Source organism: Leptodactylus fuscus, chromosome 6, assembly GCF_031893055.1.
Source record: "Leptodactylus fuscus isolate aLepFus1 chromosome 6, aLepFus1.hap2, whole genome shotgun sequence".
Taxonomy (NCBI): domain Eukaryota; kingdom Metazoa; phylum Chordata; class Amphibia; order Anura; family Leptodactylidae; genus Leptodactylus; species Leptodactylus fuscus.
The window spans coordinates 126820092-126834868 of NC_134270.1; the positions used below are offsets into that span (position 1 = coordinate 126820092).

General features: G+C 39.9%; 1 protein-coding gene across 1 annotated transcript in view; it reads left to right on the plus strand.

The window, feature by feature from the left end:
* Window positions 1-257: 257 nt before the first annotated feature.
* Window positions 258-14777, plus strand: part of PLXDC1 (plexin domain containing 1) — a 39818-nt gene continuing 25298 nt past the window's right edge. The window contains exons 1-2 of the mRNA XM_075278309.1: window positions 258-512; window positions 8136-8296. Of these exons, the coding sequence (XP_075134410.1) occupies window positions 428-512; window positions 8136-8296 (246 nt within the window). The 5' untranslated portion in view covers window positions 258-427. The remainder of the gene's footprint in view (window positions 513-8135; window positions 8297-14777) is intronic.

Below are 14777 nucleotides of genomic sequence, written 5' to 3' on the forward strand. Positions count from 1 at the left end.
TTATGTTTTCAAACATTTATAACTTCACTTTGCTGCAATAAAATAATTACAGAGGACACCAAAGGAAAGGGGATTTCTTCATCCTGCACATAATGGGGTCAGTTTATGGTGGGAAAAAAACACCTGACAGGTTCCCTTTAAAGTTATTTAGGGAAGAAAGCATATGTGTTGAATGATCTGGCCACTAGATGGGGTGAAGTAACACGTCCAATCTCTGTCTATGTATTTAGGCTCCAGTTGCTTTTAACAAACAGAACATCCCACACTTAGCTGTCTCCATCTCCTTCAGATGCTCAGGGAGAGGGTCATATATTACAGTGAAGTGTCTAGCTTTGTACTGGGCATGGTGAGAAGAGGGAGCAGCTCAGAGGTAAGGATAGTGAGGCACTGAGGAGTTGGGGTATTGTGTCACCTCCGCTGTGCGAAGATGCTTTGGATCCCTGTTTTTTTCTTGGCTCTGCTGGTTACCACTGAAGGGATTGTCAAGACGTGGGACTACTCACCTGTCTCGGGTAAGTCTCTAAATGTACACTAGCTTGGATTTTTATCTTGTAAAGCTAAAATGTCAGCAACGTCAACTGTGCATATAGGATCCCTACCGTTTTTAGATACATTCAGCCAAGTAACTTTCCACACCATCCCATATCTAGAGAGATAGTATATACATGGGAAGAACACGTATGCACGAAAACCATCCCACTTTCATTGTGTCTATACCTGTACTTGCTCCTTATTTAGCTCTTTATCATAACTCTCAACATTGATGTCAATGCTTTGAATCCCTGTTAAAAATAAATGGTCTCTATTATATACTGCCAAAAATTGTAAAGAAGTGCAAAGTTTAGGATTTTGTTTGTTTTTTTTTTAACAACAAGATGACCATTCTCTAACTATAAAAGCTGAAGGAGGTAAAAACAGAAATCCTAAAAATACTGATATTAAGTTTACAAACTTCAGTATAGTATATATGTTTCCTATTAATGGTTGTGAGTTGTCATGTACCGCTACATATGTAACAAATACTCAGCGACAAACACTACTGCCAGTTTTTATTGCACGGTCAGTAAAGGAGGCTATGCACACAAATGTCAGCTAAACAGACCAGCTGATCTAATGTGTATGGGAGTGTCCCAATTCTTTCCTGACAGCAGATTTCTGGGGGAGAATAGTCAGGCATGGTTTATTTCTATATATATGTTCCTTTGTTTCTAAATGCATATAAGCTACTGCCAAAGGTGTTGTCTCCCTTATGAGAACACGTGCATGCTTGGCCACGTGCTTGGGAAAAGGAGCTGAATCAGTAGTATGGACATCATAAAAGGGATTGTCCCATTATAGGCACTTACAGTATATAGAGCATCCACATCCCTAGAGCTCCAAGTACTGGGACCCCCAGCGATCTGGAGAACAGGGGACTTGTGTCATCGACACTTCATTCACTTGTATGGGGCTGCTGGAGATCACAGTCCCAGAAGCCCCATAGAATGAAATGGAGCACTAGTCAACCAAATGCACTGGTGCTTCATTCATAGACAGGACTGAGGGGGACTTTCAGTTCCCCATTCTCATGACCACCGGGGCCCCAACAGTTGGAATCCAGCTATGTGGCACTCATCCCCTATCCAGCAGAAGGGGAGTAAGTGTCTGTAATGGGACAACTCCTTTAAGAATAAGCCAAAACTCCACCCACATGTGGTGGCCAATAGCTGAATGAGTTTAAAGTTACTACTTCAGTTTTATCTGCCAATTTGTGCAGCCATTGGCTACCATGTTAACAGGTTTTCAGTCACTCCATCTGTTCTTACCCTAAAGTGTTTCTCACAACCTTAACCACATAGCAGTCTGTCTAACCTGTTTCGGCCCCTCCTTGTAGTACAATGCCTGTATGTCAGTTTTTTATGTAGTCTTGTCTATGCAAAAGGCAAAAACAGAACATCTGACGCTGGGTTCACACCAATGTTCGGCACTCCATCCTCAGGTTTCCGTCTTCTGCATGCAGAAGACAGAAACCTGTCATGCCAAGTCCGGCCATGAGCGCCGGTGAGCGTTTTGTGCTCTCTGCAGCGAAACCGTTTTCTTTTAAACCGGATACAGAGTACTGCATGTCCGACTCTGTGTCTGGTTTAAAAAAACATAAAACGCTCACCGGTGCTCACGGCCAGACACTTTTCAAACCAATTCAAATGAATGGGTTTGAAAGATGCCAGCAGGTTTCCGTCCCCTGCCCAGTTTTGTGCAGGAAACGGAAACCTGCAGAACGGACTCCCGGGCACAGATGTGAACGAACCTTGAGTATGATTACCATTAGTACCTAATGGTACAATGGTTGCATGCAGGGGTGTAACTTGAGGGGGTGCAGAGGGTGGAATCGCACCAGAGCCCAGGAGCCTTTGGGGGCCCATAGGCACTGGTATCAGTTTTGAGATTGCAGTTTCCATATGGCTCATAAGCCAAGGAGACCCATAGAATACACTAACCACACTAAGGTGGATTAAACTCCTTAGCACCCATAACCATCACTATCAAGAATTCACAGTAGGGATGAGGTAGGGGCCCAGGACAAAAGATTGCACCGGGGTCCACAAGACTAATTACACCACTGGTTGCATGTAATGTTTGGGGCCTTTTGTACTGGATGTTAAAGGCTAAACAAAACTCTTTGACAACCCATTTAGCTAAATATAGGATCAAGCAAGATAGCTTGACCTCAAAAAAACTTCAGACTTACACACAAGATAGCTGTCAAGTGAATTCTGTTTTCTCAATACATGGAATATATGGTCAGCTTTAGGCAGAGTTCACAATCTGCTTTTTATATTAGGAGCTGCACTTTTTAAATTGCAATAATGACAAGCACATTTTAATATGTGTTTCAGCTTAGCATGTTTTTGCTAGGCCAGGGAGGGTTGTGACACATGGTGTACTGGATGTGGCTATAGCCACATCCAGTCTCCGGCCACCGACTAATTTCATCTGGATTTATTTACTGCTGATGTAACAGCAAAACCACACAGCCAGTAATGATACCAAGTACCCCATGTGTTACCACCCTCAACCAGAGGTTTTCAGTTTAATGGGCATTAGCATACAGGTAACATGCAATATAACATGTGCTAGATATTACTACAATGAGTAAAGTAAAGTAAATGTAGTTCTGTACTGTGTGAACCCAGCCTAAATTTTAAAATGGTGGCAGAAAATACTTTTCTTACCTGGCTTCCTGGAATAGTAAAGTACTGTGTAGCTCTATTAGATCTGCAAGTATGGAAGGAAATGACAATACATGTAAATATTGTACATTATTGTACGTGTATTAACCCAAGTTAAATTCATATAAAGAATACATGTAACCATAACCATTATTATAGTTTGCTAGAATAGCAGAATACCAGGTAGAGGTAATGGCTTTGGAAGGTTCTAAAATACTTCAGACTATTCTGGAGCAGATTTATCAATCTATTAGTGAAAAGCTGGAAAAGGCCTCATGCACATGGAAGATTAGTATCCAAAGGCTGTACATACACAGTTAAGTGTATGCATACAGCCCTACAACTGCACTTGAGAAACGCGTTGTGCCTACTGTATTTTTAAATCAATAAAAGATTCCTTTATCTAATATCGGATCACTCCTCTATTTGTACGACCATTGAGCGCAGATCCTTCAACAAGGGTTTTAGGTTCCTGCCATTATCCATAGACGGTTATGGACATTCCATGTGTCGCTATATAGTGCTTCATACCTGGCAATGTTATTGCTTCTATGACAATGATAGTGCTACAGTAATGTATCCAAAGAAGCACAACAGAATTTGTGTAGGGGAGTCCCTCAGAACTCTATAGGTGAATACACATGGTATATGTACAGGGCTATATTAATGACACTTACACCGTGCCTTATGCTCATTTCAGATGGCTATAATACAACCACATTTTACCATCTATGTTATGGCAATAAGACTGTGACAAATCATGGTTATACTGAATTAAACTTATTTCACTATGTTGTCCTATAGTGCACAGTCTGAAACCAGGGAATCCTAAAAATAATCATAGAAATGTAAGATAGGGATTGTAGCCTAATAAAAATGTCTTCTAGAGGAAAGCAGCTTTTCAATGCAATAAAGCCGGAGTCAGCGCATTGATCTCCCAATGTTCTGTGTTTATGTGAAACGCTCTACAGCAAAGTCTTCTCTAGAAACTGTTCATTTATTCCTAGGACATATAAGGACATATAGTACGCTGCAGGTTTTTGGCAAAAAAGGGGTTAAGTTTTAACACAGCTACTTGCCAGTACATCCCACATTAAAAGCTAGAAGTACATGGCAACAAGCCATACTCCTTTTGCGTAAATACTAAAGAGAATCCGTAGTGTCGGGACAAGTTATTAGCCCTTAGGCTAATACTTTAGGCCGTCATGCATAAACATGGAGCGATCACATTGGTCTCAGTGTTGTATTATAGGCCACTTTATTTGATTATCTTAAGCACATTTGCCAATGAATATTCTGCTTGCAGATAAGAGCTTGGTACAACCTACACAGCTAAGTAACTTCACTTCTGCAACAGTTCTGTAGTTGTATCTATCTATGGGATAGTTTCTTTAGAACAGATATGATCCCTATTACACCTCTTACAGGGGTGGCTTCTCAGCATAGCTTTCTGAGTGGTAGATGAGCTTATGGTAGCACTCCATCAATTGCTTTATAACCTATAACCCACCATCAATATTCCAACAGTGTAATTTGTTACAAATGCTTTCTTTAGGGGCAGTTGGGTCATGGGATCACCAATCTGACCACCAGTCTAGAACTTATGTAGACAGAATGGCAGTATCTCCTGAATTACAAAATTACATCACCACCAATTCTTTCCTAGCAGGCCTCTAGAACCTCTCCTCCTTATCCAGGCCCATGTATCTCTATGAGTGCTGTGGCCTCCTCTGTATTTCTATAAGAAGCGGCTTCACACTACTGCCACTCCCTCCTGCTTGTAAAAGCTCACAAGGAGAAACCTATTGCAAGCAGGAGGCAGGATGAAGCTGCAATACATAGGAGAACACAGACTCTGCAGTGTGAGATAGGGTACAGAAGTTCTGTGTTATTGATCTATTACTGACTGTCCTTAGATAGGACTGAAAGTAAAATAATGAGAAGACTCCATGCTTCTTTCTCTGGCAAACCACAGCATAACGGGAAATATAGGCTGCATTAGGGAAACCACATCAGAGGGAATGAAGGACTCAAGACTGCATACAACTTATAAATATCATATACTCAAGAGTCTCTACTACTTATTTTGTAGTAACAGGGGTGGGGGTATTACTGCATAATGGTATTATATACTTGCCAACTTTTTTGCAGTTGATCTTGATCTTGGGAAAAGTTGAGTTAAACGCTCTGCAGATATTTTCTGCGAGGCCCACACCCCCATTTACACAGTTACTCCCCCTTTAGAGCCCAATGGATAGGGTAGCATTTCGACAGACACTGGAGATTTGCCTTCTTTTCCAGGACTCTGGGAAAGTCACCACTTTTCTCAAGATATTCTAGGAGGGTTGGTAAGTGTGCTGTATTGTCTTTATATTACCTATCCTATGAGAGGATCTAACTTGATTGTTTTATTAACTTAAATACATTTTTGTATTTTGGGATGCAACATGTTTATATTATGTATGAGATTGTAGTACTATGCTTTGGAACATTCAAACATGATTTCCCCCCAAAATTTCAATCCAATAAAATCCAAAACAACATCAAACCAATAAAGCAAGTATATATTTGGATGGTGAAAGGACAATTGAATCCAACGGCCCAATCTGTAGAGCAGCCTGCACCAATACATATAGAAAGTACTGATGTACTGGCGGCAAACAATGGTAGATTGTACACTTCCAAATGAGAATAAAAGGGCTGTCCCTGTAATGCATGGATATGTTAAAGGGGCTGTTCAGCCTTTTGATATTGATGACCTATCCTAAGGACATTAAGGTCAATATCAAATTTATGGCTGTCTGACACTGAGCATCCAGTGGGGACTGAACTACACATTGACCAGAGCTGAAAGGATACGACTCTGTCCATTGTGTATTGGTTGTGCTCATAGAGCCATCTTCTCCCTGCGTTGTGCACAGTGTCGTTCTTCCATTGGTTCTGAATAGCTGGATAGTTAGGGCTGGGTGTTGGATCCCCTTTGATCATCAATATCAAAAGGCCTCATAGAAATTGGTTGTAGCTGCTCTAAGCTCTGGCTTAAATGAGTCGACATGCTATGCCTTTATTAAAGTGGTTATCCAGGCATGATTCTCCTACCTGATTGAAGAAGAATAGAGAGACATTATTGTGCACTGGGTGGTATGGTTGCAACATCCAGCAATAATTGTGTATGGATCCTATTGTTATTGATAGTACCTATCCATGATCCTTGCCAGGTGGCAGACGACTGCCTCAGCCTCTATGCCAGTAAGTTTCTCTACTAGTGTATCCCCACATTTTCCAGCATGGGGGAATAATACGCCAGAACAACTCCTTTAACTCCGAATTCTCTAAAAGAGTATCTATAATGGATTTTCTAAAGCATGTAAGGCAGGAAGAGCGCATTTGCATTTATATAGATAAAGACAATAAAGGAATATAATATCTTCTGAGTGTGATTTGATATAAGCAAATAGCAGGAAGGTTCCTATAGCAGGTCTATACTGCTGAAACCAGAGGCAGAAGGAACGGAGACCTGCTAGTACAACTTTCATCCAGTGTAATATTTATAGCAACAATAATTAGCGCCGGATGATTGATGGTATCGCTGCACACCTAATTATACTCCAGGGCTCAGAGGAGACCGCGGGCCTGTGGGATGTGGTATTTTTATAAATCAAATCTATGTCACAAGATGACAGGCCTGATGCTGGCTATTTAGGATTTTATTAGATAGAAAGAACCCCGAAAACAAACTCACTGGCTCAACAATTAACTTATTAAAAGTATTTTATGGATACGTCTCAAGGATAGGAAATATATAACATTTAATGGGGTATTCCAAGACATTTTTTATTATTTTGTACTGCTGTTAGTGGGCCAGTATACATAACAAACAGCAGCATCAGGTCCTTTCATTTGTATACAGGTCCTTTAGTTTGTATAAAGGGACTGCTACAGCCAATCACAGGCATCAACGGTCACGTCTTCACAAACGGCATATCATAGCAATCACATGCCCTTGGTAAAGGAGTCACCAATGAGGTCTGGATGGACTGCAGCAGTCCCCTCACACAGACAGGTCCTCACTGGTGATGTCAGCCTGAGGTTCTGTGTATATAAGAATGGAGGCCTGGAGAGAGGCGAGTCTTATGCTTATTGGCTCACTAGCAGCATTCTTAAATAATAAAATAAGTCCCTTTAAGATGATCGAGATAGATAGACTGACAGATTTGCTGTACATTGCAATGGAAAATATGTCAAAATAGTGACAGTGAGCATAATGGATGAGTTTGGTTTTTGACCAGGGTAACATCTGTATGTCATTTGTATATAATTCCTCTTTCTTGTGTGGATTTCCTCTAGGCACTCCATGTTTTCAACCACAATCTAAAAAAGTCTCTCACTGTAATTGTCTTCCATAAAACTAGGATTAGTACGCCGGCTTTCGGACTGCATATCCTCTGGTTGAACATCAATTGTTATGGAGTTCCTTGTTTCTCTTCACAACCATTTACAATGTGGTTTTGCCATGGAATCCAATATGGAGTTTGTGACATATTGCTCTCTTTGTATAGGAATAGGTGAAAAATACATTATTAAGATTTTTATCCACAAGGCAGATTTGGGGTTCTGAGGATTTAGGGTATATTCACACGGAAAGGAATTTCAGGTGGTCTCCTGGAATACTCCAAAAACCATCTGTCCTATTGTTTTAATGACAGGTAGTGATGGAAGCCGCTTTTTAAAGCAAGCTGAAAAAAAGAAGCTTCCTGCTCAGACTTGCATAGATTCTGTGTCTGAACCAAAGTTTCTTCATTAGCCTCATTCTAGGTTAATCACTTGTGATTTCCGCTGTGGAAAGCTAACAGTCGTCTCTAATTTCCACTCTGCCTATACCTTTGGACACATTCCATAAAATAACATCAACATCTATATTTTTAGGGCCCAGCCTCTTGAAGACCAAACGAAAGGACAATCATGTAGTGAGGCTTCAACGTGATATTGGCAATGGGCAGAACAAGACTAGTACACGTGTCATCCAAGGCTTTGGAGGTGACAGCCTGTCTATTGATACCCTACCGGATAACCAGACACAAATCCTAGTGAGTACTTTACAATCATGTTTTTAACCACTGCGTAAACTGTATAATTTGATTTCTCTTGAATCTTTAGGCCCTAAAGGCCCATGCATCCACAGTATTATGGTCCATAGGATTTCCTACTTGTACATGGTCATAATACAACAACTCTGTATGGTGCTGCTATCATTCCTTATGCCTAGAAATTGTGTTATGTTTCATTTGAAAGCATATTACAGAGGTATTTTCCACTAGAAGGCGGTACATAGAAAGTCTATGGCTCCAGAGTATGAATTTGTGCACAGGCCTACAATTGGTACATTACAGGAAAGTATCCTGTATCAGTCCTACCAGATATATTCAGAGCATCAAAATCATGAAGTCAGAGAGTCTGAGTTGGCACTAATGCAGAGACTCCAATGCTGGCATCAAAGTACAAATATGAAATATTATTAATATTGTAATATTGATTTATTAGATATATATAGCTTGATGCATATAGGCATTGCATTTTTGATCAGTGTTAATCATTTTTATTGGTATTATCACAGTGTATCGGCCACCCAGTGTATCGGCAGTCAGTGCTGAGCCAGTGGGTTCACTTAAGTCAATAAAAGTGCTGATTGATCATGGCCACTTTCACTTACTTTGAGTCATGATCATAAGTGTTTGCACCCTGAAATATTGTCAGAGAATGAAGTATTTCTCCCAGAAAATTATTTCAAGTACGGATGTTTTGCAAAAATGATATAATTTCATGCAAAACTCCAAAAATAGGCCAGACAGAATTACTGGCACCCTCAACCAAACATTTGGTTGTACACGGCAAAAACAAATTTCTCCGGCAACTCTCCGATGATAAAATATAACTTTTAATCAGAAAACATCATAAAATGACAAAAAATTTGATGTCAATCACAAAATAAAGAAAAGAAGTAAACCAAATACAAAACGCAGACGCGTTGCGGAACCATCGTTCCTTCCTCAGTGCATGAGGAAGGAACGATGGTTCCGCAATGCGTCTGCGTTTTTTAGGGGGTTTACATTTCTTTTCTTTATTTTGTGATCGACATCAAATTTTTTGTCATTTTATGATGTTTTCTGATTAAAAGTTATATTTTATCATCGGAGAGTTGCCGGAGAAATTTGTTTTTGCTGTGGAGATATTACACTCAAGGAATAGAGTGTGTTGCCGTGCACCCCGAAGAATTTAACCATTGAAAAGCCGATGTCTGAAATCAACCCTTGGGTGAGCTGAACCTTTTTGTAGCTTTATTTGGTTGTACACCCTTTGGAAAAAAATAACTGAAATCAATCATTTCCTATAACCTACAACAAGCATCTTACACCTCTCTACTGGAATTTTGGACCACTCTCCTTTTGTAAATTGCTCCAGGTCTCTCAAATTTGAAAGGTGCCTTTCCCCAAAAGCAATTTTAAGATCTCTCCACAGGTGTTCAATGGAGTTTAGATCCGGACTCATTGCTGACCACTTCAGAACTCTCCAGCTCTTGGTTTACATCCATTTCTGAGTGCTTTTTGAAGTAAGGACCAATGTCAGCTTTCTGAGATTGGGCTCTACATTGAGACCCAATATCCTTTGGTAATCTTCAGATTTCATGATGCCTTGCACACAGTCAAGACAATCAGTGCCAGAGGCAGCAGAACGACCCCAAAACTTCTTTGAACCTCCTCCATATTTGACTGTTGGTACTGTGTTATTTTCATTGTAGGCCTCATTCTGTTTTTGGTAAACAGTACAATGATGTGCTGTACCAAAAAGCTCTTTTTTGGTCTTATCTGTACACAAGACGTTTTCCCAGGATTTAGGCTTACTCACACACATTTTGGCAAACTGCAGTCTATTTTTTATGTCTCTGTATCAGCAGTGGGAACCTCCTGGGTCTCCTGCCATAGCGCTTTATTTCATTCAAATGTTGATAGATAGTTTGTACTGACACTGATGCACTCGGAGCCTGCAGGACAGCTTGAATTTCTTTGGAACTAGATTTGGGCTGCTTATCCACCATCTGGACTACCCTGTATTGCAACCTTTCATGAATTTTTGTCTTCAGTCCACATCCAGGGAGATTAGCTACAGTACCATGGGTTGTAAACTTCTTGATTACATGGACAATTGAACATCAAGATCTCTGGAGATGGACTTGTAACCTTGAGATTGTTGATATTTTTCCACAATTTTGGTTCTCAAGTCCTCACACTCCCTCAGTCCTCAGACTCTTCTTCTCTTTCTGTTCTCCATGCTTAGTGTGGCAAACACAATGCAAAGATTGAACTTTTCTCCTTTTTATCTGGTTTCAGATGTGATATTTACATTGCCTACACCTGTTACTTGCCACAGGTGAGTTTGAATGAGCATCACATGCTTGAAACAAAGTTATTTAACCACAATTTTGAAAACGAGCCAATCATTTTGTCCAAGCCATTTTTGGAGTTTTGTGTGAAATTATGTCCAATTTGAATTTTTGTTCAGTTTTTTTGTGTTGTTCCAATACACCCAAAGGACATAAAAATGTGTATAACAAAACATGTATAATTGCAATAATTTTCTGGGAGAAATACTTCAGGGGTGCCAACACATTCGGCCATGACTGTATGTGAAAGCAACGATCACCTCAGTGCTGACTGTGGCTGTGATGCGGCTGACACATACGTAGGGTTTGCTTAAACATTTAGGGTAAGTTCACGTGGAGTTTTTTGGTCAGGCTCATTCATGGTTGTTACTGTCACAGCACAGTAATCAGACATCTACCTGGTAATGAACTATGTGCCTGTGTGTTCGTCACATGTCCATAAACCGCATATCATCTGACCATGGACTGATTTCATCCACTGGGAGTAAGCGGGATGAATGACAACAAGCAGAGATCTAAAAAACCAAGAGGAATTGATACAGAAAGTATATTGGAAAATTGTACAACTTTGTATTATTCAAACAATAACACTGATCTCTCAATAATGGTCAGAAAGGAGACAACCCTTTAAGGTCTCATGTTTTATGGATGCGTGTTGTACAAATCACTGCCCGTAGCACATGACATCTAGGAGAATAAAATTCTAACATTCAGTGGTATTCATGGCATCATTTCAGTATTTCCTTAAAACCATGTGGTTTTCTGTCACAAATTGTTTATGGGAATTTGAGAAATCAGATTCCTTTACATGTAACATCTGTTCGTAGCAGTTTTCAGCAAGCAGCTGAAAAAATTGAACGCAGCCTTTCAGACATCACGCAAGTACTTTAAACAGCCCAATATTAGCTAAAGAAATAATACGGTATGTGCGTAGAAAAGTCAATACGTAGGCAAAGAAAGCCAGTGTATGGCGCTTACTAGTGAAATGTAGTACAAACAACAATTCAAAATAAAGCCTACACAATTACAAAAGTTCTTGGCTTGACAGAAACTGCTGAGAGCAAGATAATAAATAAGTCAAATATCATCTTACAACAGTGACACAACAGGAAAGACTTGGATAGAGATATGGTAAACTGCAAGTAAAGCAATGTATTCTACATATATGTAATTTCCTTCACAAGTCTGCATTATCATCATGCTGCAAATAAAGTGGTGTTTTTTTCCCTTTGTGGTTTTGTTGCAACTGGCAACAATATCATAGCAATTCTTCGAAAATGTTCCCAAAACAGTTTCTGTGGAAAACCATGACTGTGGTATTAAAGTGTAACTAAACTTTAAGACAACTTTTTTAATTTTCTGGCAGTATTTGTAATAATTAAATGTTTAAATTTTGTAATATACTTTATTAACAAGTTTTGGGTTATTTCTGTGAAATCCTGCATTTTTTTCACTCTTTCCCTTGGACTGCTGTACTTTCCTCTTTCTGAATATTGTGTATGGGGCTGTGAGATGTGAAGGTCTCAGACACTCAACCATTTTTGTAACAGTATTAAGGCCGGGGCCCCTCTCCAGACTTTCTGTGAAAAGCCCTGTGAGACACCACAATGTGTTACCGCTGCAATTTTTTTTGCTGCAGGAGACTACATGGGGCCTGAATCTAAACACAGTCGAAAAGCAAAACTCTTAACTTTGACTTTTCAGATGCAGAATACAAAATGAAAGCTGCACTGTGATTGGTTGATAAGACAGTGTAGCTTTTAGACCATTTTTAGAAAACTGCCCCCCATGTCAAATGTTCACCTTTGAAGCCCTGCCATTCCTGGTGAAAAAGGGGAGGTTGCATCCATTTTTCATGGTCATTTTTTACAATGTTCATTTGAATGTAGCCTTACGATATATTCACATATCTGGATTTTGTGGACGTGCAACGTCTCAGATATTCATGGTCACTACCACACCTTGCTAGTTTGAAGTTAGTGAGCTGTTCGTGGTTGATCTATTTTTTGCATCTGTGAAAAACAGATCAAATACTTAAAGGGGTTGTATGGCCCCATATTGAATTCCACAATGATCATCTGTTCTCTGAAGCCAGAAGTTGCTAGTGAACAAGCGTTTCGTGAAGAACCTCCTATACAAGTAATAGGAGAGACACATCAGCCATATCCACTGCATAGTCTATGCCATATGAAAACTCAATTTTGAACTCGACACCCCCTTTAATTTGAAGGAAAAGTTCAAATAGTGGCCGATTTGCAGCAGAAAATTAGTTCCATTCATTCAGTTGGCAACCAAATGGATTTTTGAAAGCACCTTCAGAAAAATAAGGCAGTCGCAGAAATTTGTTTCAACAAATCTTCCACATGTGAATGCATCTTTAGTGGGACTGGGCTCCCTGACAAACACATGTGCGTTCACATAAGGCTGTTGGAGACAAACATGAACACTGCTTGTAAAATGCATTTTTTGCCAACTGATAATTTGCAGCTTTATGATTGTAGCCTTAAGGCCTCAGCTATAAAATGGAATGCATCACATTTTTCATTGAATTTTCCTCTACTTTTTTTGTTGCAGATTTTGCTTTTTTTTTTTTTTTTTCTTTTAGCCAAATCCACGAGTGGCTACAAAAGAAATATCCAGAAAGTTCTTATACATTTCTGCTCAATCCACTCCTGACTGTAGCTCCAAAAACTCCAGCAAAATTTGCAACAAAAAAGCAGTTTTTCCACAATATAGGGCCTTAGCCTAAATCTATGGGAAAAACACTTGCATTTCTGCAGGTAAAATTGACATGCAGCATTTTCTGTAAAATCTCATTCACTTTGCTGGTACTGTAAGGGTGCCTACACACGGCGTAGCGCACCGCTCCTTTAGACACGTATACATGTGCCCGATATACGCGCGCTACCCATTGAAATCAATCAGAGGCTTTTTTACCTATTGATTTCAATGGGTAGCGTGCGTATATCGGCACCCATTGAAATCAATGGGCTCTGTTTTGAAGCGCCGCGCTTGGACACGTGTATACGTGTCTAAAGGAGCGGAGCGCTACGCCGTGTGAAAACACCATAAAACACAGCATTTTCCCCAACAATGTTTTTGGCTGCTGTGGAAATGCAGCAGAAAAAAAGTTATGTTTTACAGTCCCAGCAAAGTGAATGAGATTTTGGCTAATTCCATCCACACATTGCAAAAAAAAAAAAATCCTGTATAAGGTTAGAGCCTCAAAAAAACATTTCAGTAAAGAATGTGGTGGAAACGTGGAAATGTGGTTGTCCCACAGTGTTTTTTATTGTGATCTCACGGAGTTTTCCTCTGCAGACGTTCTGCACCTATTCTACCTATATGGAAAACACCAGCGTTTCTTTAGGTATAATTGACATAATGCAATTTAAAAAAACGCAGCTTTTCCGCTGCAGATTTTTTTTCTGCAATTAGCCAGAATCCCATCCACTTTGCAGGTACTGCAACGTGGGGGCACGGCGGCTTAAAAGCTGCGATTCAAAAAAATAGATGCATTTTGAAAATCACAGTATGTCAATTTTTTCTGTAGAAAGACAAGCATTTTCCCTATAGAACTGTAGATAAAAATCCAATTTAAAAAGCTATGGAAAAAAAATGCCCTAAGGAGTATTCTCATCTTGGGTTTTTATGACATATTCCCAAATTATACCATAAATACTGTATCTATCAGGTACCTGAGATGGGAATACTCTTATAAGAGCTTAAAATGTTATACTGAATAACATAACTATGCGTTATCAGTAGAGATGAGCGAACAGTGTTCTATCGAACACATGTTCGATCGGATATCAGGGTGTTCGCCATGTTCGAATCGAATCGAACACCGCGTGGTAAAGTGCGCCAAAATTCGATTCCCCTCCCACCTTCCCTGGCGCCTTTTTTGCACCAATAACAGCGCAGGGGAGGTGGGACAGGAACTACGACACCGGGGGCATTGACAAAAATTGGAAAAAGTCATTGGCTGCCGAAATCAGGTGACCTCCATTTTAGACGAATAGTGGATTTCAAATCCGGGTCATATGAGACTGTGAACTTTGTGACTATGAGACAGGGATAGCTGTACAGGCAGGGATAGCTAGGGATAACCTTTATTTAGGGGGGAATGT